General features: G+C 40.7%; 1 protein-coding gene across 1 annotated transcript in view; it reads left to right on the top strand.

Moving 5' to 3' along the window:
- The first annotated feature begins 5,514 nt into the window (after positions 1-5,514).
- Positions 5,515-23,575, top strand: part of ACSS3 (acyl-CoA synthetase short-chain family member 3) — a 285,831-nt gene continuing 267,770 nt past the window's right edge. The window contains exon 1 of the mRNA XM_006882583.1: positions 5,515-5,927. Coding sequence (XP_006882645.1) covers positions 5,617-5,927 — 311 coding nt within the window. The 5' untranslated portion in view covers positions 5,515-5,616. The remainder of the gene's footprint in view (positions 5,928-23,575) is intronic.

The following is a 23,575-nucleotide window of genomic DNA, read 5'->3' as shown; positions in this document are numbered from 1 at the left end:
GTTCAGGAAGGGTGTGTGCCAGGGAAGTGTCCTATCTCCATACCTTTTCAATCTATATGAGGAAGAGATCATCTGGAAGAAAAGGCTTTATGAGAAGTAGTGTGGCATCAGGATTGATTAGAAGACTCATCAACAACTTCCATTATACATAACCTCGCTTTCTGAAACTGAGGAGGACCTGACACACTTGCTATAGAAGATCAAGGACTGCAGCCTTCAATATAGATTGAAGTTTAACATTAAGAAAACAAAGATTCTCACTACTGGGTTGATTAGTAGCATCATGATAGATGGTTAAGGGATTGGGATTGTTAACAGCTTTAGTGCTTTAGTTTGCTTAGCTCCAGAACAGACACTCTTGGCACCAGCAGTGTGCCAAAAGATTAATTGCATTGGAAAAGTCTGCTGTTAGGAACATCTCTTGAGTACTGAAAAGCAATGATGTCAGTCTGGAGACTAAGCTGTGCCTATCCAGGTTATATTCTTCACAATTACTTGCTATGCATCAGAAAGCTGAACAATGCCTAGGGATGACAGAAAGAGAAATGATGCCTTTGAGCTGTGGTGCTGGAAAGTATGGAATGCATCATGGACTCCTAGGAGAAGAAAGAGGTCTGACCTGGAGAGGTTGAAACCAGGCTGCTCCTTAGTGACAAGGAGTCTGAAACTGTCTGACATACTTAGGGCATTTTGCAATGAGGGGCCAGTCCTTGGAAAGGGATGTCATGCCTGGGAGGCATGGGAGGGACAGCAACAAGGGAGGAAGACCCTGGATGAGATGGGTTTACTCAGTGACTGGGGTAATGAGGGTAGGTGTCTCAGAGACGATAAGTTTGGCTCATGAAAGAGGATTCAGAGCTACTGTGCATAGGGTCGCTGAGTCACAGATGACTTGATGGCAAACACAACACACGGGAGAAGAATGAGAAATCTCCTCACATGTGATAAACTGGCTCTGAAAACCTATAAAAGGATCAGCTTTGGGTCAATTCTGACTCAACGGTACACAACACAACAACAATTTGGATCTTCATACCACTGGTGGCCTAGGGATAGATAGCTGCACTGCAATCCCAAAGGCATGCAATTCGAATCCACTAGTTGCTCTGTGGGAGAAGGATGGGTGATCTTCTGTGTGATTAACTCCCTCTAAAAATCCACCAGAGGGTCAGCTATGGGTAGGTTCAACTCGACGGTACACAACGACAATAACAACATTTGCATCTTAGAGAGTAACAATGGGCTATTGCTAAGTTAACCAGGTGATAATTCTAATTGTTCTGGTTATGAGTTCATTGCTTGAGAAAAGCAACATGCATGTCCTGTTATGCATCTACTAATCTGAGCAACAAATATTTCTTCATCTGGGTTTAGAGGGATCACTAGAAGCATTTGCCTTCCCATGTCAAGGTCATCAATACAGTGTTATTGTCACGTCTCAGAAGTATATCAACTTTCTAGCAGTGTGTTTCATTTTCAAGGCTATTGATGTGTTGGCCCTGCCATAAGATGTTACCCTAGACTATCACATTAATGACATGATGATTCACCTAGTAAGGCGTCAGTGTCAGTTAATTAAAAATTAACCCAACAATTATTCAGGTCAATCCTGTTTCAGTTAATTTTTTTTAAATTATACTAGCTTATTTACAAAATTCAAGTACATTGTTTTCCAGAACAGATTTTTCCAATTTTTCTCATCCTGCCCTCAGCAAATTGTACAACCCCATGATTACCCTCCCTCCTCCTGCACATCCTCACATCCTCATCCCTCTGCTTCCACCCCCCCCATTGGATACTTAAGCTCATTCTACAATAATGGTTCTATACAATATTTGTCTTTGTGGGACTGAGTTGGTTCACTCAGCATAATGCAGTTAAATGTTTGTGCAATGGTGAGGGGCATATCTATATAATGTGTCTCAAGTGAAAGATCAATTATTGCATCTTGTCCTTCCCACTACTAAAAAGGAGGCATAACACCAGGTGGGCTTCTTTAGATTCTCAAGGCAGCACACACTTAATCTGGTGTATTTATTTAGTGTATTGATCAAGTGGCTTTAAAAGGTGTTAGTTTTGAGTGTGAACAAAAAAAGGCTCTGCAACAGGTCCAAGCTGTTGGGAAAGTCAACTACTCCTTAGGCTACACAATCCACCTGATCCAATGGGCCCTGTATTGCCATTGGCAGATAGAGATGCTTTTTAGGGTCATTGGCAGGTCACCATGGATGGATTACTGGAAAATAAACAAAAAACCCCAAAAAACCTTGAGATTTTGATGCAAAGCAATGCCATCTGCAGATATTCTGTTTTTGAGAAACAGCTTTGGGCTTTTTACTGGGACTTAGGGATTGAATGCTTAACCCTGGTGCACCAAATCACCATAAAACCTCCACTGTCCCTCATGTGCTAAGTGCCCAACATCGACCGTTGTCATTAAGGTGGAAGTGCAGAGCGGCACTCCATCCTTTATGGAAAAGGGATAGATGAGATCAGACTCAGCAGGACTTAAAGGCAGAAGTCAATCAGGTGAGGAAGTGGCTACACTTCCATGAGCTCCTCCATGCCACATTACCTTCTTTTCTCAGTCTGCACCTCTGGTTTAGTGGGGAATTTATTTTAATCAGTTACTTAAGGAATAGAAGACTTGTGTCTATGTTACAGTTGGTTCTATGTTGTAATATGTATGTACTGCTCAGAAGATTATGGGAGGTAAGTGGTAGTGCTATGTTTAATTGACCATGAACCTTCTACCGGAGGCAGAAAAGATAAGGATCATAGTACACCTGTAATTTAAGGCAAATGAACTGAGGAGATCTGAGGGCTGATAAAGTTTGAGATGACACCTTTTGTTAGTACTTGTGTGTTGTTGTTGTTGTTATGTGCCATAAAGTTGTCTGCAACTTATAGTGACCCAATGTACAATAGCTCTGAAGCCTGCCCTGACCTGCACCAGTCTCACTAACTTTGATACACCTCCCCACATTGTCCTAGTTACTGTATCAATCCGTCTCATCTGGGGTCTTCCTCTTCTGTGCTGTCTCTCCACCCTTCCAAGCATGATGTCCTTCTCCAAGGATCGGTCCCTCCTGGCCACATACTCAAAGATGTGAAACAGAACTTCTAAATCCCAGCTTCTAAGAAGGAACTTGGTTTTACCCTCTCCAAGACAGACTTACTCATTTTCTTGGCTGTCCATGGTATGTTCAAGACTCTTCTCAAGCACCACAACTCAAAGGCATCAATTCTTCTTCTATCTTCCTTAGTCATTGTCCAGCTCTCTGATGCATAGCAAGTAATTGTGAAGACTGTGGACCGAACCAGACACACCTTAGTCTCTAGACTGACATCATTGCTTCTCAGTACTCTGGAAAGGTTTCTGACAACAGATTTATCTAATACAATTCACTTTTTGATTTCCTGACTGATGGTGCCAAAAGTGTTGATTGTGAAGCCTAACAAGCTGTAGCTGTTAACAAACTCGATCTCTTCTCCATTTACCACTGTTGGTGTTAATTTAGAAGATCTGGTAGCCTAGTGTTGCCATTCCAAAGGCATGTGATTCAAATTCACCAGTGGGTTCACAGGAGAAAGATGGGCAATCAACTCCTAGTATAATTACTGCTTCTGAAAACCTACTGGAGTGTTGTTAGCAATAAGTTCTGACAGTAATAATGTTTATGTAACAATGTGTAATATGTAATATTTGTAATACTATGTAATAATGTGTTATCACTACAATGTGTAAGTGCTTGAAAGTTTAGCACAATGTGTATGCATTACAAATGCTAAGGACTGTCTCTTCCCTTCCCCCATGTTTCTCTCAATGAATTCTACCCTGAGTAACTTAGTTGTTCACATGTTTGTTCATTGAATGATGGAAAGTGGCCTTCATTGCAATGAGCAAACCTAAACTAAGCTCACTGACACTTAGTAGATTCTGACTCATGTGAACCTAAAGAACAAAGTAGAACAAAGCCTCAAAGGGCTTCTGAGGTAGATCTTATGGGACTAGACTACCTCATCTATCTTATATAGAACAGCTGCTGGGTTTGAACCACTGCCCTTGTGATTTATTCTCGGCACCACCATCCACTCCCTAACTAAACAAAAAGTTGGTCACTTGCATCCTTTTAGAGATGCTTTGGAGAAACAACTCTACAGCTGGTTTTAAGTCACTGAAATCTTATTTGTTAGTTGAAAGGAAATTGCTGCCTGTCACTGAGTTGGTTCGAATATATGGAGGCCTCATGGTTGAAGAGAACTACAGGATTTTCAAGGCTGTGATCTTCCCAGACCCCTCTGGTGGGTGAGTCTGAACAACCAACCCTTCCATTAGAGGTGGAATGCATAAAAGTATGTAAGCACTCAGCAATCCTTAGCGAGGCAAGAGTTATGCTGATTAAAGAGCTAATGTTGTTTTGCAGTAGAATGATTTGTGTTCTTTTAAGCCTGATGGTCACATTATTTTCTTCCTACTGTATAATGTGTTCACAGCTGCTCCAGATCATGGCCCTTCCTAGGGACAGGACCATTCACTTATTTCACCTCTTGGATTTGGAAGTAACACTTTTTACATTCAAAATTGCAAATATTGCCTCCCCAAGGCAAACTGTGTTTGGCATAAAAGGAACACAAACGAAATATCATGAAAATATTAAATAAGCTTGACACATGCATGATAACGCTAAACAGCAATTTATATCACCTTTCTCTTAATTTACCCACAGTTTTTCCTTTGTTTTTTTTTTTGTTTGTTTGTTTCATCTTTACTTAACTTTTAAGTTTGACTATTTCATTTCTTTTAACTACTAAGGAGAGGACGGAGCAGGCCACAGAAACTCCAGAGAGGCAAATCAGAAGGGAAGACATACAACAACACATCCTTTCTGCGCAGTCCCTCAGTCTCCAGAGGAAGGCTGGTCAGCAGGTGAATCCCCAAGAGTTGGGCTACCTTCCCCAGTGGACTATCAATCACCCCAGCAAAGCACTTCCCAATTTGGTTGATCCAACCTCCTTCCACTCCGCCTACCCATTCAGCTCTCAGGAAATCCTGGAGCAATCTTTGCTCCGGAGTTCCCCTCGGTGTCTTTAACAGGGTTGTACGTACTGACTGGAAAGCTTAAACTAAAATAGTTTAAGGGGCTTGACAGTTTCTGTTGCGGGCTGGAAGCTAGGTCTCCCTCTTGAGTTCCTTCTCCAAAGAGTAAACTAGGCAAACGGCACACGATTGTTTGAACATATGAAATGACAAGGTTCAGTGGTCTCTTCCTAGAAGTGGAGGAGTGATTGCACGCAGAATCGGGGTCCTTCTGCAGTTTGGGGGTGCTTTTCCAGGGAAATTCTCTGGGTTGGAAATGCATGCCGGCACTGGATCTTGTGACGCGGCACAAACCACTGAGCGCAACGACACTCAGCCTCCACTCTGTTGACTCCTCAGTGGCTCCAGGTCGGTTTTTCCGGACGACTCTAGTGTGACTTCTACAACTCTTAGGTTTCTTAGAATTTGCTCCCGCCTCCCGCTCGCTTCTCTTTGGGCCCCTAGAAGCAATCTGGGTCCCTCTGGTCACTCCCGGTGAAAGTGGGTTGCGCAGCCTGCTGGAGCAATCAGCGGGGATGAAGCCCTCTTGGCTGCAATGTCGCAAGGTCACTGGAGCCGGCGGACTCGGGGGGCCACTGCCAGGGTCCACTCCAGCCCGAGGACCTGGGCCAGCCCGCAGGGCTTATGTGGCCCCGAGCCCCAGGGGTGGCCTTGGGGGTCGAGGCTGCCGACCACTGTCCTCAGGAAGCAGCAGCGAGTACAAGACGCACTTCGCGGCCTCAGTCACAGACCCAGAGAGGTTCTGGGGCAAAGCTGCGGAGCAGATCAGCTGGTACAAGCCCTGGACCAAAACCCTGGAGAACAAACATGCGCCCTCCACCAGTTGGTGAGTGCCTCCTTCGCCTCCTTTGATCTCAGCTAACTTCTGGGCACTTTGGACTTGATGTCTCCTCCTCCTCCCGGAACCCGGAGTAATATCTAGCACGAAGAAATACCCAATTGAAGATGAGTTTAGACCTTTCCATTTGTTTGAAATTTCACTTTCCTAGTCAACTTTGATTTTCCTACTTGAAAGAGTGCATTAGCTCTTGTGGTTGATCCCAGTTTCCAATACACTTTACCTGAGCTTGGCTCTTGGGATGTTAAGATGACTACATCTGCTACATTTGGGGCCTATCTCCAGGGGCGGGTTAGGGAATTACAGACAAGTAAACAAATGTGAGCAGGGTGAGAAGAATTACCAAGTATCCACACTCCTGGGGAGGAAGAGAGAGAGAAGACTGGCCTAGAGTCACACTTACGCACAGTTAGCAAGGAGAGCATATCTTGCAAACCCAAGAGGTGAAAACACTTTGAAATATGATGATGGTTACAAACAATTGAGTTATTAAAGTGATAGGAAGTGGAGTTGGTGAGTAAGGGATTTTTTTGTGCAACTGGTGGCCTATTCTCCAGGGATTTGAATCACCTTTCTGCTGGTTCAAATCGACCATTAAATCCACCAAAGAAAGAAGAGCAGTCTCATTCTGTACTGTACATCTCAGAAATCCAGTGGATGGTAAGCTGTAAGTGCTTTCAACTCAATTGGTAATTTTTTAAAAAGTAATTTAGACTGGCTCCGTAGCCTGGTGTCTACAAATCTGCAGCATTAAGTAGCCAGGAAGAATGAAGATGCAATCCAGGAGGTGGTAGAAATAATGGTTATGTTGTTAGGTGCCAACAAGTCTAGTGTGACCCATAGCGACCCTACAAACAAAAGATCAGAACCCTCTTCTATCCTGTGCCATCCTCACACTTCCTGACACACAGGAGCCCATTTACAGCAGTCACTGTGTCAATCCACCTGGTCAAGGGTCTTCCTCTCCCTTGTGATCTTCCACCCTTCCCAGTATCTTGTCATTCTCTAAGGATTAGTCCCTCCTAGCAACATGCCCTGAGTCTGTGAGGTGAAGCTTCATCATTCTTGCCTCCAAAGAGCACCCTCTCCAAAACATAGCTCTTTGTTTTCTTGGTGCTCTTCTCCAGCACCACAGCCTGAAGGTGTCAATTCTTTCCCTAGTCTCCTTATTCATTGTCTACCTTTCAGATGCATAGCAAGTAGATGTTAGCATTGGTTTTTGTGGTTAAACAGATACATTGTAAAATAGATTCCAGACTTGAATAGAGGATTCTATTCAAGGTGAGGAGTTCCCTGTTCTGGCTGCTCTTTCAGCTGCATGTCTAATTTTTAAGGGTATAGTTACTCTCATCAGCCAGACATTGTTCCCATTACTGTGTTCCATCACCTTGATTCTCACTCATGGTGACTCATAGCACAAAGCAGAACTGCTGCTTAGGGCTCCCTATCCTGTGCTTTTATGGGAGAGTGCTGTTGACAGAATGGTAAGGAGGTGGGCTGCCAACCTGAAGGCACGAAGTATGTGTCCATCACCTGGTATGTGCGAGAAAAGTGGACAATCTCCAATATGATTGACTGCCTTTGAAACTCTGCTGAAGGGTCAGCTGTGAATTTGTTCCGATTTGACAGTACATAACAACCACCACCACCACCATCTCTATGGGAGCAGGTCCACAGGCTTTTTGCTTACAGGATTTCTGGTGAGTTCTGACCGCCAACTTTGTGGTTTACAGCCAGTGTTTAAAGTAAACCATCATCAGAGCCCCTCCTTTGCCAAACCTTAAGGAGGAATGTTTCCTGTAAGAGTTTGAGAAATAATATTTACATAATAATGAGATGAGAGGAATGATTTGAGAAATATCTTCCTGGGAGAGCAGGGAACTTGGAATGGAGACCAGCCAGAGAGTCTGCCAGTTTTTCTTCTGTATCCCCAAACAGGAAAGACTTCCACTTCCTAAATAACGTGCCTCTAGAAACTCTATGAACTTGGATAAATGTCAATAGTTGTAGAGGGGCTTCAGGGCTTTTGTTCATAGGGTCTCTATGTGTCATGCTCGATTTGAAGGCAATCAACAACAATCCCCCAAATACCCTTTCATCTCCAGATTAGATACTCTCTTCATATCTTTTTCCAATCATTTGGGCATACTGCCACTTCCTGTTTGTTTATATATCCATGAGTGCTTTATTGACTCCTTTTGTGTACCACAGTGAGTACAACAAGTCCCCTGACTTCTGGGAATCATGGTCATTAAGAGCATGGACTCTGGGTCCAGACTGGACCTGGTTTTGTGGTCTTGATCTAACAGTAAAGTGTGGCCTAGGACAAATTATTTAAGCTCACTGTGCTTCGGTTTCCCCAAATGCCAATTTTAAAGTAGTAAACTTTACTCTTTACTCTTAACTCTTAACTGAGTAAAAGATCAGGGCATAGATTGGCCACTATCCTTGCTAGGAGATTAACAGAGATCTTTACATTAGGACATCAAAGTTATTTTGGAAGTAGGACTTTTTTTGAGAAAAATTGTCTTTAATAAGTTTTTTTTTAAAATTTATTATCTTTTGTGTGTACCATCAAATCAAATCTGACTGGTACAGGAGGAGATTGCCCCTCCTTCTCCAGCAGAGCTGTCTGGTGGTATCCAACCACCTAACTCTGGGATTGCAGTGCAGCTTCTTGCCACTAGGCCACCAGAGCTCCCTGAAGTTTTTTCTTTTTTGTAAAAAATATTAAAAAAATAAATATATTACTTATGGTTAACTGTATTTTATCTGCATTCTTCATCTTTATAGTTTCTTAAATCCTATTTGTTTTATAACCACTCTAAAGAATAAACAAAGTGAGTGAAAAGCACATTATTTTTTACCATCAGGTCAGCTGTCAGAGACCTTTCAATCTACTGTTAGAGACCTTTCCAGAGTATTAAAGAGTTGTTGTTGTTGTTAGGTGCCACCCAGTTGCCTGTAACTCATAGTGACCCTATGTACAATTGCTCTGAACCCCATTCTATCTTGAGCCAACCTTATTTCTTTGACACACATAACCCCAGTAATGAGCCAGTCCCTCTCATTGAGGGTCTTCCTCTCTTGTGCTGTCTCTCCCTATCCAAGTACTGGTTAATTCTTGCTATATGCTCAAGGTATGTTAGACAGAGCTTCAAAATCCTTGCTCCCAAGGGGCTGTGTGGTTTCACCCTCTCCTGGATGAAACTGTTTGTTCTCTTAGCAGTCCTTGGTATATTCAATACTCTTCTTGAAATCCGCAGCTCAAAACATCAGTTATCCTTCTATCATCCCTAGTCATTGTCCAGCTTTCTGATGTGTAGCATATAATTGTGAAGATCATGGCCTGAAGACCATGGATCAGGTGCACCTTAGTCTCCAGTCTGTCACCATTGCTCTTCAGTACTCTGAAGCGTTCTCTGACAGCAGATTGCCCTGATGCTATTCATCTTTTGATTTCCTGGCTTCTGGTATCTAGAGTATTGATTATGGAACCTAGCAAACTGAACCTATTAACAATCTCAGTCTCTTCACTATCATGATGCTGTCAATTGGCTGAGTGGTGACAATCTTTGCTTTCTTGATATTGAGCTTTAATCCATACTGAAGGCTCCAGTCCTTGACCTCTGCAGCAAGCACTTCAAGTCCTCCTTAGTTTAAGCAAGCCAGGTTGTGCCATCTGCATAACATAGATTGCTGATGAGTCTTCCTCCAGTCCTGATACCACATTCCTTGTCACAGAGCCCAGCCTCTTGAATGATCTGTTTCGCATATAGATTGAAAAGGTATGGAGATAGGACACATCCCTGGCATACACCCTTCCTGATTTTGAGCCATGTAGTGTTTCCTCACTCTGTTCTGATGACTACCTTGTGGTCCAAATATAGGTTTCACATTAAGTGCAGTCTCAGAACACTAAAGAGTAATGATGTCAATTTAAAGATTAAGGTGCATCTGACTCAAGACTTGGCTTTCTCAATTGCTTGTTGAACAGTGACTGATGATTATAGAAGAAGAATCAATGTTTTTGAGTTGTAGTTCTGGAGCAGAGTACTGAAGATCCCAGAGACTGCCAAGAGAACAAACAGGTCTGTCTTGGAGAAAGTGAAGCCAGAGTCTACCTTGGAGGCAAAGCTGGTGAAACTCTGTCTCACATATGGTGACAATACTGTTAGGAGGGGCCAGTCCTTGAAGAATGTCATCATGCATGGAAAGGTGGAAGAGTCAGCATGAGAGAGGAAGACCCCTAACAAGATGGATTGACACTAGGATTGTAACAGTGATCTTAAGTGTGTTGAAGAGGGTGAAGATGACACAGGATAGAGCAAGGTTTAGATCTCCCCTTCTTAAGGTCACTTTGAGTCACAGTTGACTTGACTGCACATAAGAACAACAACAGAATGATAATGTTGGCAGATCAAGACTGGTTAAGGAAGTGGAGGTGGGAGATCATACATTAATCTCAAACTTCATTTAATAAAGTTTCAACTGGAATCTGTTACTTTGGTGGACACCTAACATGCAGTTACTCCTCCTTGTATCTGCTCCTTCTTATGCTCTTTATTTTCAGCCTCTGAAAAACCTCTAGAGGCTCACAAATGAATCTAAGTTCAGAACACCAGTGGTCCACACACAACAACCAAAACAACAGCATATCCCTAGTCTCTAAAGCAAATTTTTTTGTTTACTTTTTTTCAGCAGAGACTCTAAAGCAGAATGGGTGAGATGGTTTTAAAAAAATGGTAATCAAATAATGAGATGCCTGGGTTTACTAATTTGTTAGTGCTGTCTCTATTCGTATCTGTGAAAGAGCTTGCATTTTCCTTGAAAGTGGGATCTAGGGAAGGAAGATGGTAAGGGAAGAAGCATGACAGGTAACCAACCCTCAGATAGAATCAGTGTCACTGCTGCCCCTTGGATTCTGAGTGATAAGAGAAGTTCTCTTTCATCATTGTAAGCATGTTTGTCCCTAATGTTGTTAGGTTTGGGTTTTTTTTTTTTCTATTTTTTTTTTTTTTTTTAAATGAAAGTAAATTTCCTTAGTAATCTGCAAGCCTATGCAAAGTTCTGACTCATACGTGTTGTTGCTATGTGACTTTGAGTAGGAATGCACTCAGAGCGGCCTTCCAGTGGATAGTAGATTGTAGGGGAGGAGATTGCCCATCCGATTGCTCACTAGCTTCGTAATGACGCACACTGCCTCCCATTTTATGCGTGACTGTGGAATAAAAAGTTTTAAAAGGCAATATATGGAAGGGACTTTCCTTTGTACTGAATAATCCGATCTATAAAACATGTTTCCAAAATGGTGGCCTCTAAAATCTTTGAAAAACAAACAGCAATTACATGGAGGTTCTTTGCAACTTGCAAAAACCCCACATTTGATCACAGTTTGGAGGTTACAATTACTTTATGGTGTTGATACTGGCTTTTTGGGTAATAAAAGCTCTACTACACAGACTTCAAAAGAACACTAGTGGCGTTACTTGGCTGCGAACGGGGAAAACTGATGGAACCCATCCAGAGGCTCCAGGAGAAGAAGGCCCAGTGATCTGTTTGCCAAGAGATTACAACCCCCAAAAAAAGTGCCATGGGGTAATGTCACTCTGTCACATGAGGTCCCTGTTAGTGGTGCGTGACTCCATGGCACCCAACAACAACAAACATAGAATTCAAAAGTCCATGGGTGGGGAAAACAATTAAGCACTCAGCTGACTACTGGCTGAAAGTTTGGTGGGTCATACATACCCAGAGGTGCTTTGGAAGACAGGTCTGTTGTTCAGCTTCAGAAAGATCACAGCCTAGTTGGGTGCCGTTAAGTGACAACTAAATCTGGTAAGTTTTCAGCAGGTCTAAATCACATGTGAAGAGATTGTCCATCCTTCTCTTGTAGAGCAACTAGTGAATTCAAACCACTTGTCTTTGGTTTGGCAATGCAGCTGGTTACCACTAGGTCACTGATCTGCCTTCTACTATCCTTAAACACAAGTGAATGTTTTGACTATTTTTTCTGATGAATTAGGCATTCTAATACCTATCCTTTAACTGAGATACAGCTGCCACTTTGTGAACTACCAGATAATTCACTTTGCATTATGCATTGTGATTAACAATTCCTTTCTGTGGAAGTAATAAGGAAAGTTCATTTTACTTTATTTCTGTTTAAATAATATTAAATGATAAGACTGTTTTATTTGGAATTTAATATGGATTTAATATATATTAACTGTTGTTTGTTGTTACGTGCCGTCGAGTCATTTGCGACTCATAGCAACCCTATGTACAACAGCCCTAAAACCTGCTCTATCCTGTGCCAATCTCATTGCCTCCGATACACCCACCCCGATTACTCCAGTCACTGAATCAATCCACCTCATAGAGGGTCTTCCCTTCCTGCGCTGTCCCTCCACTCTGCCCAGCATGATGTCCCTCTCCAAAGACCTGTCTCTCCTTACAACATATCCAAAGTATGTCAGGCAAAGCCCCAGAATCCTTGCCTCCAAGGAGCAGCCTGGTTTAACCTTCTCTAGGATGAATCTATTTGTTTTCTTGGCAGTCCATGGTACATTGAGTACTCTTCTCCAGCACCACAGCTCAAAGGCATCAATTCTCCTTCTATCTTCCCTAGTCATTGTCCAACTCTCTGATGCATAACAAGAGATTGCATAAACCATGGCCTGTATCAGGTGCACCTTAGTCTCCAGAGAGACACCGTTGCTCTTGAGTATTTTGGAGAGGTTCCTAACCGTAGACTTTCCCATCTCAATACGTTTTTTTATTTCCTGGCTACTGGTGCCAAGAGTGTTGACCGTGGAGCCGAGCAAACTGAAGCTGTGAACAATCTCATGTATTAACTACATAGTATATTTTCATACAACATGCTTACGTGAAAAATATGTACACACATGTAACTTGCTTTATGCACATAGGAAACTGACATGAAAGAAGTTGCCTGATGTGCAAAAAAAGAGAACATTTTTTGCATAAAATATGTATGTGCTGATAAGGACATCTACAAATGCTGATAATGAGAAAATAATTTCAACTTTGTCAGGATAGCTGTGGTGGAAATAGTGTAGGATTTTTTAGCAAGTGTGGTTTTAGTTGGACAATCTTCATGCATGTGGTTTAAAGCCTTTGAAAATGCCCTGGAGGATCCATTCTGAGTTGATAACAATAAGAAAATGAGAGAGAGCTATGAGATTAAACATGTTTAATCTCTAAAAGTTTTAAAATTTTCTATAGAGTTCAAAGACACCAGTCCACTTGCTCGATGTATATGTGTTGTTATAAGGTGCCATTGAGTTGACTATGACTCATTGTGATGCCATGAACAATAGATATGAATTTTGCCCTGTTCTGCATCATCCTTATGATCTGTCAGACTCAAGTCCATTGTGTAGTCATTGTGTCATTCTATCTCTTGAGAGTCTTCCTTTCTTTTTCTAACCCTCCAGCATAATGTTTCTCTCTTAGACCGATTCATTCTTCTTGAAAATATGGCCAAAGTAAATGATTTGAAGTTTCACCATCCTTGCCTCCAAGGAGCACTCCCATTTCACTTCCTTCAAACAGATTTGTCCCTTCAGTACCCTTTACTAAAGCCACAATTCAAAGACACCAATTCTTCTCCTGTTATCTTAGTTATTGTCCAACATTTAGATATATAAGTAGCAACGGAAAACCCCGTGACTTGGATCAGGTGCAATTTAGTCCATTGGCATCCTTACCCTGTAGAACTTCGGAGAGATCCTTGACAGCAGTTTCGCAAGTACAACATGTCTCTTGATTTCTTGAGTACTGCTGCTATGGGTGTTGATTGTTGATCCAAGTAAAAGGAAAAGTTAACAATTTCGTTCTTTTCTCTATGTATTATGATGTTACCTGTTGGGCCAGTGGTGTGGACCTTTGTTTTTTTGATGTTGAGATTTAACTGGTATTGAAGACTATAGGCTTTGATTTTCTGCAGCAAGTGCAATACTTGCACTTAGATGAAATGAAAAGAGGTAATGAAGGAACTCAGTGGCAAAGGAGACATGCATTAAGTTGTTACACAACCATTTAGAGTTATAATACGGACTATGCAATAGGGTAGTTAACAGAAGATTTTGCATAGTTTTCTCTCTAAAGGTTTACTAGAGTGTTCTGGAGAGATGCTGTTAAACTAAGAAAACTAAAAGGAGAGAGACAAAATGTGTGAAGGTGCAAAGAACATTCTAGGCAAGAGAACAATATATTTAAAGATCATGGTATATGAAGCAGCTTGGTAAACTGTAGATGGTAAAATGGGGCTAAATTTGGTGAAAGACACCTGTGAGTCATGTTAAGGTTGTTTTTGTTGTTGTGTATCGTCGAGTCAGAATGGACATCATTGAGCCAGAATTGACCCATAGCTGACTCTAGTAGGTTTTCAGAGGCAGTTAATTGCATGGGAGGAGACTGCCCATTTTTCTCCAGAGGAGCAGCTGGTGGATTCAAGCCTTGTACCTTCAAGATTGCAGTGCAGCTTTTTACCACTAGGGTTAGCAGAGTTCTCTACGGGTTACAAGCACATGCTATTTTTATGTATTTCTTCCTATGAGATTAACTGTCTCTGAAAATCCATTGCAGTGACAGCTATCAATTGACTCCAACTTGCTAGTACATAATAGCAAAAACAATATTAATCTGTCTGTCTACCTACCTATCTTGTAAAAGGCCTCCGAGGAACAGCCTGGCTTAACCCTCTCTAGGGTGAACCTGTTCGTTTTCCTAGCAGTCCATGGTATAGTCAATGCTCTTCTCTAACACCACAGCTCAAAGGAATCAATTCTCCTTCTAATCCTCCCTAATCATTGACCAGCTCTCTGACACATAGCAAATGATTGCAGAGACCATTGACTGTATCAGGCACACCTTAGTCTCCAGACTAATATCATTGCTCTTCAGTATTTTGGAAAGGTCTCTGACAGCAGACTTTCCATTGCAATATGTCTTTTGATTTCTTGACTGCTGGTGCCAAGAGTGTTGAATGTGGAGCCAAGCAAACTAAAGCTGTTAACAGTCTCAATCTCTTCACCATCCATCCTGATGCTGCCAGTCGACCCAGTTCGTGAGAATCTTTGTTTTCTTGATATTGAACCTCAATCCATATGGAAGGCTGCATTCCTTGACCTTCTGCAGCAAGTGCTTATGATCCTCTTTAGTTTCAGCAAGCAGGGTTGTGTCATCTGCATAATGCATATTGTTGATGAGTCTTCCTCGAATCCTGATGCCACATTAAATAGTAAAAGGCAAAACATTCCATGGTGATGTTTGACAGTGAGAGGTAGGAGAAAGTTCTTAATAGCAAGTGGAGACACCTGAGTGATGTGATGTGAAGGGTGATTTTTTTTTCCTTTGACATCCTCTAATTCTTTCCTTCTTTAGGAGAAACAATGTTTAAACACAAAGTTTAAAAAATCCATGAAAAGATGATGAAAAAGATCTTGTTTCATTCACAATCTGTTACTGATGAAGAGGACACTGTTTTTGCAAGATGTATTTTATGGAATAGTCTTTTTTCTTTTTCTTCCTACTAGTTCATGGTAGAAACAGGTTAGGAATTTTGAATAATCAAAAAATGTGATGCTTAAGCAGTACTCTGTAATTCTCAATGAGCTGAATATTTAAATGTTGGATTATTAGGTGAGAGTATTTCAGATGAGATAAGGTTTTTAGGTTCTATTGAATTAACTATGATTCTTAGCAACCCTTTGAAGAACAGATCAAAACTTTAGTCTGTTCTGCACTATCCTCATGATTTCTCCTTGGGTTAATAATATGACTGGAACAGATTTCAAGACATGAACTATGCAAAATATGTCATAGGCTTCTTGTCAGTCCTCCTCCAATCTCTGCAAGGCTAGTATCATGTATATGCCCTTCCTACATAAGAAAGAACTAAAGCCAAGATCACCACTCATAGTTATTGTGAGGCAGAACTGGCAACTTGAGGGGCTCTGGCAACTTCAAGAGTCCATTTGTCAAAACCTCAATCATTTAGAATAGATTCTGGACTCAGGAAATTTTCCAAATTGAAGGAGATAAATAAACATGTGAACTAAAGGCAACAACTGATTCTGAGCTGTGTTCTTCTGGCGTAATTACTATCTTGTTTGCTTCTTGTTGTTCTTTTTAATACATTTTTATTTTATACTGAGTTACTCACAATGTTCTTATACTCTGTTTTTCACACTGAATATTTTCCATTTCCTTTACTCACCCCCTCCTTCTACTCATGAAGTCGCATGACCCTATGATCACCTTCCCACACCCATCCTCACTCCTCTGCTCCCACCCTCCCCACCATGGATCCTCATACAGATTCTACAATAATAGTCTTCTACGATATTTGCCTTATGGGACTGAACTAGTCACTAGCTTGCTTTTTAACAATTACTCTTGAACAAGGTTTGGGGATTAGATGACAATAAATACAGTGCCAAACATTTGTCTAACATACTTTAGGTATGTTGTCAGGAGTCATCAGCCATTGGAAAAAGATGTCATGCTGAGAAAGGCAGAGAAGACTGGGGGGAAAGTGAGGCAGATCCTCAAGAAGATGGATTGTCACAGGGACTATAACAATATGACTAATCCTGATGGAGATCGTGAGCATGAGACTGGATAGGGTGTGGCTTAGATCGGTAGTTGACAGGATCACTATGTGTTGGTCTTGTTTTGGTGACACATAATTTAGAATGTTTTCCCCCTCAACAGCAAAAAAACTGTTACTTAAAGATTCTATGGGCAAAATCTTGAATGATCTGGAAATATCAAAAGAAAATGGAGGAGATACACATTATCACTGTACCAAAGAAGACTTGGCGTCAGCGAAACATTTCACGAAGTACCACATGATCATGAGCCAGTGGTAGTGAACACTAACTAAGTTGTGCATGATTCAGGCCATGGCTTTTTCCGTCATTTGCTATGCTGCTGAGATAATGGATAAGAATGACAGAAGAAGACTGTTGTTGTTGTTGTTATGTGCTGTCGAGTCGCCTGCGACTCATAGCGACCGTATGTACAACAGAAGACTAGGTGACCTTAAACTGTAGTGTTTGAAAAGAGTGTTGGGTATCTCATGTACTGCCAAAAAACATACTGATGTGTCTCGGAGAAGGTGCAGCCAGGGTTCCTTGGAGGCAAAGGTGATGAAGCTTTGTCTCACGTTCTTTGGGCACGTTGCTAGGAGAGGCTGTTCTTTGGAGAGGGGCATCATGATTGGGAAAGTGGAGGGATGGCAAAAGAGAAGAAGACCCTTGCCCAGGTGGATTGACACAGTGACTGTCACAGTGGGCGCTAGTGTGTCAGGAAGTGTGAAGATGGTACAGGGGATAGGACAAAGGTTCAGAGCTGTGAGTCATACTCTACTCTTTGGCACCTGACAACAGTAGCAACCCAGTCATATGGTGAAAGTCAAAGCCAGTGACTAGAGAAGCACATTGAATGACTCACCATAGCAGAATCACAGTATTCTTTTGAACCTAGGAGCAACTCCACAGGAGAGATGACCTGGAGATCTGCTTCTACAAAAACGTCAAAAGACAGCCAAACCTGTAGTTCTCTAGTCAATTCTAACTCAAAATGGCCCAAACTGGGTGGAGGAGAAATATCCCACAGGGCTTCAGAGGACATGAATCTCTACAGAATCGACTCAGTGGTAATACCTTTTGATCTGTTGGGATTTTTTTATGATGTTGTTTTGGTTTTTGTGGGTTTTGAGGCTTGTGTTTTGGTTTCCCTAGAAAAATGGGCTTTTAAAAATTTATTTCATTTACCAAAGTATTCTTTGGTAAGGGGGCATCATGTCAGAAAATGGTTGGTGGGTTGTGTTTATTGCAACTTTTAGATTATTTCAAGGAAACACATTTAGAAAACTATAATGTGGAATTTTTTTGTAACCCAAATTAATGTTACTAAATTTTGCTTCTTAGTTAAAGAATGCTCAGTTACATTAACGTAGTCACAAACTTGCCTTTCAGTTTTTGCTTATTTCTCATTGTGGACTTGTTTTGAGGAGGGCCAGTCATTCTTGGAGAAGAACATGCTAGATAAAGCAGAGGGTCTGTTAGCAGTGGACTGACGTGGTAGCTGCACAGAAGGACTCAAATACAGTAGCTCGTGTGATGTGTGATCCAACAATATTCATTCTCTTGTACAGAGTTGCTTTGTAAAACTGACTTGAGGACATCTAACAACAACATGGGCATACCTTAAATTAGAAATATGTGATCATTTTTATAATATTAAAAGAAAAGTTAGAAGGCCAAGATGAAGAATTGCCTATTAGAAATATAGTCCGTCAAAATAACCTCATCAAAAAAGATCGATTTTAAAAGATGGCCCTTATTTTATATTCTGAAGGTCAGTAACTCAGTGCTGTGCCGTATCTAATTTTCTCAGCCTGTCATGCTGCTAAGCCTTCAGGACAGAACACCGTGAACTACAGGAATGCTGCAATTACATAAGCAAGGATGGATTGCCTGGCAAAAGGCACAATCAATGAACAATGGAAATTCAATCAGCTGTGACTGATCAGCTACCAGGTGTGGGGGAAAATCCAAACTCTCAGCACCTCCTTGAAGGCAGCTTTCCTTTTGTTCATGCCATATACTGTTTGTTGATAGGGAGAAAAAAAAGAAAGTGAGAGAGGGAGGAAAAAAATCCCTAAAACCCAGTAACTCAAAACAACCTAACAATTGCTAAAGTTATTTTCTTCTTTTTTTAAAGAAAATTTCAACATTTATAAGCAACAAGCAGCAGCATTTCCATGAGGGAAATTATGGTCTCACATTGTGGTGTGCCATTTGCAAGAGCAATGTGTGGGAGACTAATGAATCTTTGCTATATTCCATATGCATTTAATGACCTTTCTGATTTACAGTTTGGGGAAGTACATCTGAATGTGGATCTCAAGTTCTTTATGTAAAATTATGTGGCTAGAAAACTTGTATATTAAAGATGTAAATTGTGCTTTGCATTTGTTGGTGTTGTGGCCTAATGAGGGGAGGGAGGGTGGTAGAAAGAAGAGGCGCTATTATATAACTTAGAAAAAAACTTGAAACTTAAGAATCTCAGCTCAAAGTAAAAAACAGAAAACAGAAGCTCTTTCAAGTACTAAATCAGAGTCTGGTTTTATGACTTAGTGGATTTTTTTAGATAAAGAATGATTTTTCCCCCCTGATTTAAAGCATTAACTGCTTTGAGTAGGTGAAAACTAAAATCTATATGTCTTTGGCTCATGAACTAATTCTGAACAATTGAAAACACTTAAGTTATGAAGTGTCAACCACATCAATTGCAAGGCTTTTGTTTTAAACATACATATCATCTATGTTGTTGGCAAATACATTTGAAATGAAGTGAAAAATGTTCAGCATCTATTATAAACCTATAGGATAGTAGACATATTTATAAAAAGTTTAATAATATAAAATGATGAAAATTTAGTAACTGATGGAACGTACCATATTGATCCCTTGCTAAATAACTCAAGGTAATGGACGAGGGACTTGTGAAAGCTATAATCTCACTTAATTTTTTTTCTTCTCACCTTTTTTTCCTGTTCTTACAGATTCACTGATTCTTAGTTGGGAACTCAGTGTTTCTCTAAGCCAAGAATATCTTGACTGTACCTCCCTATGCTTACCCCCCCCATCTTATCTTATACATGATGCTGACTGAAGCAAGTTATTGTTACAATTGGAGATTTACCAGATCCCACTATTTGAATGATGTTGTTGGCTGTCATCCAGTCAGTTCTGAAAGAGTTATTGGTGTGTGCAGAGTAGCTTAAAAAACTGCTCCTTGGCTCTTTAAAGGCTTTGCTCTTTTAAAAGTAAATTGTAAGACATGTGTTAGAGGTGCCTGTAGGTATGTTGAAACTGTCAGCCTATCACCTAGAAGTTTAACACTATCCCTTTGCATCTAGATCTAGTCCCTAAGGAGTTAATTTGCTAACTCAAATGATCGAACTCTCTGATAATTCTAATCCATTAGCCAATCAGTGAGTGGATACAGTACTTTGAAAAATCCACCTGGTCACAAATTGTAATTACTTGAGGGAGAAGGATATTTTGATGAGTGATTGAGACTTGGGGCTTCTTGGTTGTTGTTATGTGCCGTCGAGTCGCTTGTTCCTCATAGCGACCCTATGTACAACAGCCCTAAACTCTGCTCTGTCCTGTGCCAATCGCACTGTCTCTGACACTCCCATCCCGATTATTCCAGTCACTGAATCAATCCACCTCATAGAGGGCCTTCCCCTCCTGCGCTGTCCCTCCACCCTCCCAAGCATGATGTCCTTCTCCAAGGACTGGTCTCTCCTCACAACATGTCCAAAGCATGTTAGATGGAGCCTCAGAATCCTTGCCTCCAAGGAGCCACCTGGTTTAACCCTTTCCAGGACGAATCTGTTTGTTTTCCTAGCAGTCCATGGTATTCTCAATACTCTTCTCCAGCACCACAGCTCAAAGGCATCAATTCTCCTTCTATCCTCTTTGGTCCAACTCTCTGATGCATAAGAAGTGATTGAGAAGACCATGGCCTGTATCAAACACACCTTAGTCTCCAGAGAGACACCATTGCTCTTCAGTACTTTGGAGAGGTCCCTAACAGCAGACTTTCCCATGGCAATGCGCCTTTTAATTTCCTGGCTACTGGTGCCAAGAGTGTTGACTGTGGAGCCAAGCAAACTAAAGCTGTGTACAACCTCAATCTCTTCGCCATCCATCCTGATGCTGCCAATTGGTCCAGTGGTGAGAATCTTTGTCTTCTTGACATTGAGCCTCAATCCATATTGTAGGCTGCAGTCCTTGACCTTCTGCAGCAGGTGCTTCAGGTCCTCTTCAGTTTCAGCAAGCAGGGTTGTGTCATCTGCATAACGCAGATTGTTGATAAATCGTCCACCAATCTTGACCCCACATTTCTCCTCATAGATCCCATAATCTAAATTTTCACCCTTGATTCAGTGGGAAATAATAATGATTTTTAGGGCTGTTAGGATGATTAAGTATGGTCAAGTACATTGAAATATCAAGTATATAATAAAAACAACTAACGTTTAATGTCTTCAGAGGTAATACAAGATTCAGTGCATCACAGATTTGTTTAATCCTTAAAACAACTGAGGGAGGTAGGGTCAGTTTTATTTAGAAGAATTTGGTAGACATCCATATATTAGTAAATGGTTTTTTTGAAAGCTCTGGTGATGTAGTCTATAGGGAGTTATCTCTCAGTGGCTCTGCAGGAGGAACGAGGGGCATTTTCTTTATAGCCTCAGACCCCTATCGGAGGGTCGCTGATGGGTGTGTTCTGATTGCAATGATTGTTCTGATTGCAATGCTTTTTAGAGTCTTTTGGGAGAAAATGGTAAATTTTGCTTCCAAGAAACCTGCAGACCTACAAACAGAAAGGACTTTGTACTAGTAGTTAAGTACTTTAGAACTATTTGGGGACTCTGGTGAGATAGTCTGTAGGTGGTTGTTCTGCTAACCTAAAGGCAGCCAGTGCCTCTCTGACAGTTCGAATCCACCAGCTCCTTCAGCAGAGAAAGATGACAATGTTTCCCCACCCGGATTCCTTGCCATTTGCAGACTTCTCAAAACACTCTAGAGGCTCAATTATGAGTTGGTTTAGATTTAAGGACAATGAGCTTGAGTTTTTCCATTCTGGAAATGTTTCCTGGACAGAAATAAAAAGCAGTGTTAATCTTCATTAAAAATGCTCTGTTGATTTTCTGGCTTAAGGAAAATCTTTAATGACCACATTATTCATTGCTTGCTGTATTCTTTAATGTTGTTTTTATGAGAACATGGTGATAAATAGCCTAATTAATTAAACTAATTCTGAGTATTTGCCAATTTTTCTTTCTTTCAACCTATCAGTTTAAGCAGATACTAAGATTTATTTTGTATTTCTAATTATGGAATTTGTTTATTTTATTTACATTTTATTCCTTCCTATTATGCTTTAATTGCTCTTTTTCTCCAACTTGGTGTCCTTCCATACAAGCAAGAAGAGGATATGCAGGTGGACAGATCTTGATGAATGCCATGTACAGAACAGAGTGTCTCAGAAATGATAGTGCATCCAGATATCTTAGTACTATTTGTTATGTCTCTACTTTGAATCCACTGCAAGAGCAATGCATTATAACCTTTCTTACTTATGTCTTTTACATATTGACAGATTATTAAATGCTTTCTTGGGATTTTTATGTGATGGGTTGTGATAAGACTTAGGGTATTTGGAAACTCTTAAGTAGATTGAAAAGAAAACTCAAATGGGGTTACTACTCAGTGTGTGACCGAGCCATTCTTTATTTTAAAGGTGGTTGTATTAAAAAATTATAACAATAACAACAGTAGCAATTGCCTACAATAGCAGTTACTAATTAATGAAAATATTATGCTAATCTTACCTATGCATTACATATTTGAACCCTCCCAAGAAATTTATGGAATCAATAAAAAATTAAACCCATTGCTTCAGAGTCAGAACTGACTCATAACTGACCTTCCAGTGCATTTTCAAAGACTATAAGTCAAATGAGAGAATATTTCCTATCTTTCTCCTGAGTTGCATTACTGTAAACATTTATAACTGTGTGAACCAACCCACTCACTACTCACAGCTCTCTAGTGAATTCTGACTCATAGCGACTTGCTATCAGGGTTCAGAGACTGTAAATCTTTATGGGAGGAGCCTTTTCTCCCTCAGGTACTCTGGCGGATTTAAACTCTTGGCTTTTTGCTTAGCAGGGCAACACACAGCACACTATGCCACTAGAGCTCATGCGGACTGAAGAGCAGAGATATTGAGTGAAGTGTTTGAGCGAGATCATGCTGTGGTGGACATACTTTCAACTCAGTTGGGTTGCACTATAAAGCCCAGTTTCAGGAGTGATTTGTAACTAATTTTTGTCAATTTGCTTAGATAGGAATGTCGGTTTAAAAAGAACAATCATCAAACCAGTGTTAACATTCTAAAATTTTAAAATCTGGCATTTAGTTCCTGATTGATCATCTATGTTTGTATGTGTTTCTTTTTATTTTGTTGTGGTTACTGTCAAGTTGGTACTGACCTATTACTAACCCTCCAGTGGTTTTTCAGAGGCATTAAACTTTATGGGGAAGATTGTCTATCTTACTTAGGTGGAACACCTCGTTGATTCAAACCAAGTTCCTCTGGTGAACAGCACAATCTTTTTTTTTTTGTTTTTTCTTGTTATTATAATAAAATGTGCAAAGAGATGGAGTCAGAAAGTCAACAGGGATGAACTTGCTCAGCATTTCTTAAGCGGAAGGAACTAAAGAACAAGTTTAAGCCTCGAGTTGCAATACTTAAGGATACTGAGGGCAGAATTTAGGGTGACCCAGGAAGCGTCAAAAGAAGATGGAAGGAGTACACAGTCACTATACCAAAAAGAACTGGCTGAAACAGAAGAATTTCATGAAACAACATATGATCAAGAACCTATGGTGATGAAGGAGGAAGTTCAGTCTGCTCTGTTGGAATTGAAAAATAAACAAACAAACAAGAAACCAACCAAGGTCCCAGGACTTAATGGAATACCAACTTACATATTTGAGCAAAGAGATGCTGCC

The sequence above is a fragment of the Elephantulus edwardii genome, unplaced genomic scaffold (genome assembly GCF_000299155.1).
Source record: "Elephantulus edwardii isolate Elephantulus edwardi_28Jun2011 unplaced genomic scaffold, EleEdw1.0 scaffold00021, whole genome shotgun sequence".
Lineage (NCBI taxonomy): Eukaryota > Metazoa > Chordata > Mammalia > Macroscelidea > Macroscelididae > Elephantulus > Elephantulus edwardii.
This window is presented reverse-complemented; position numbering and strand designations above follow the sequence as displayed.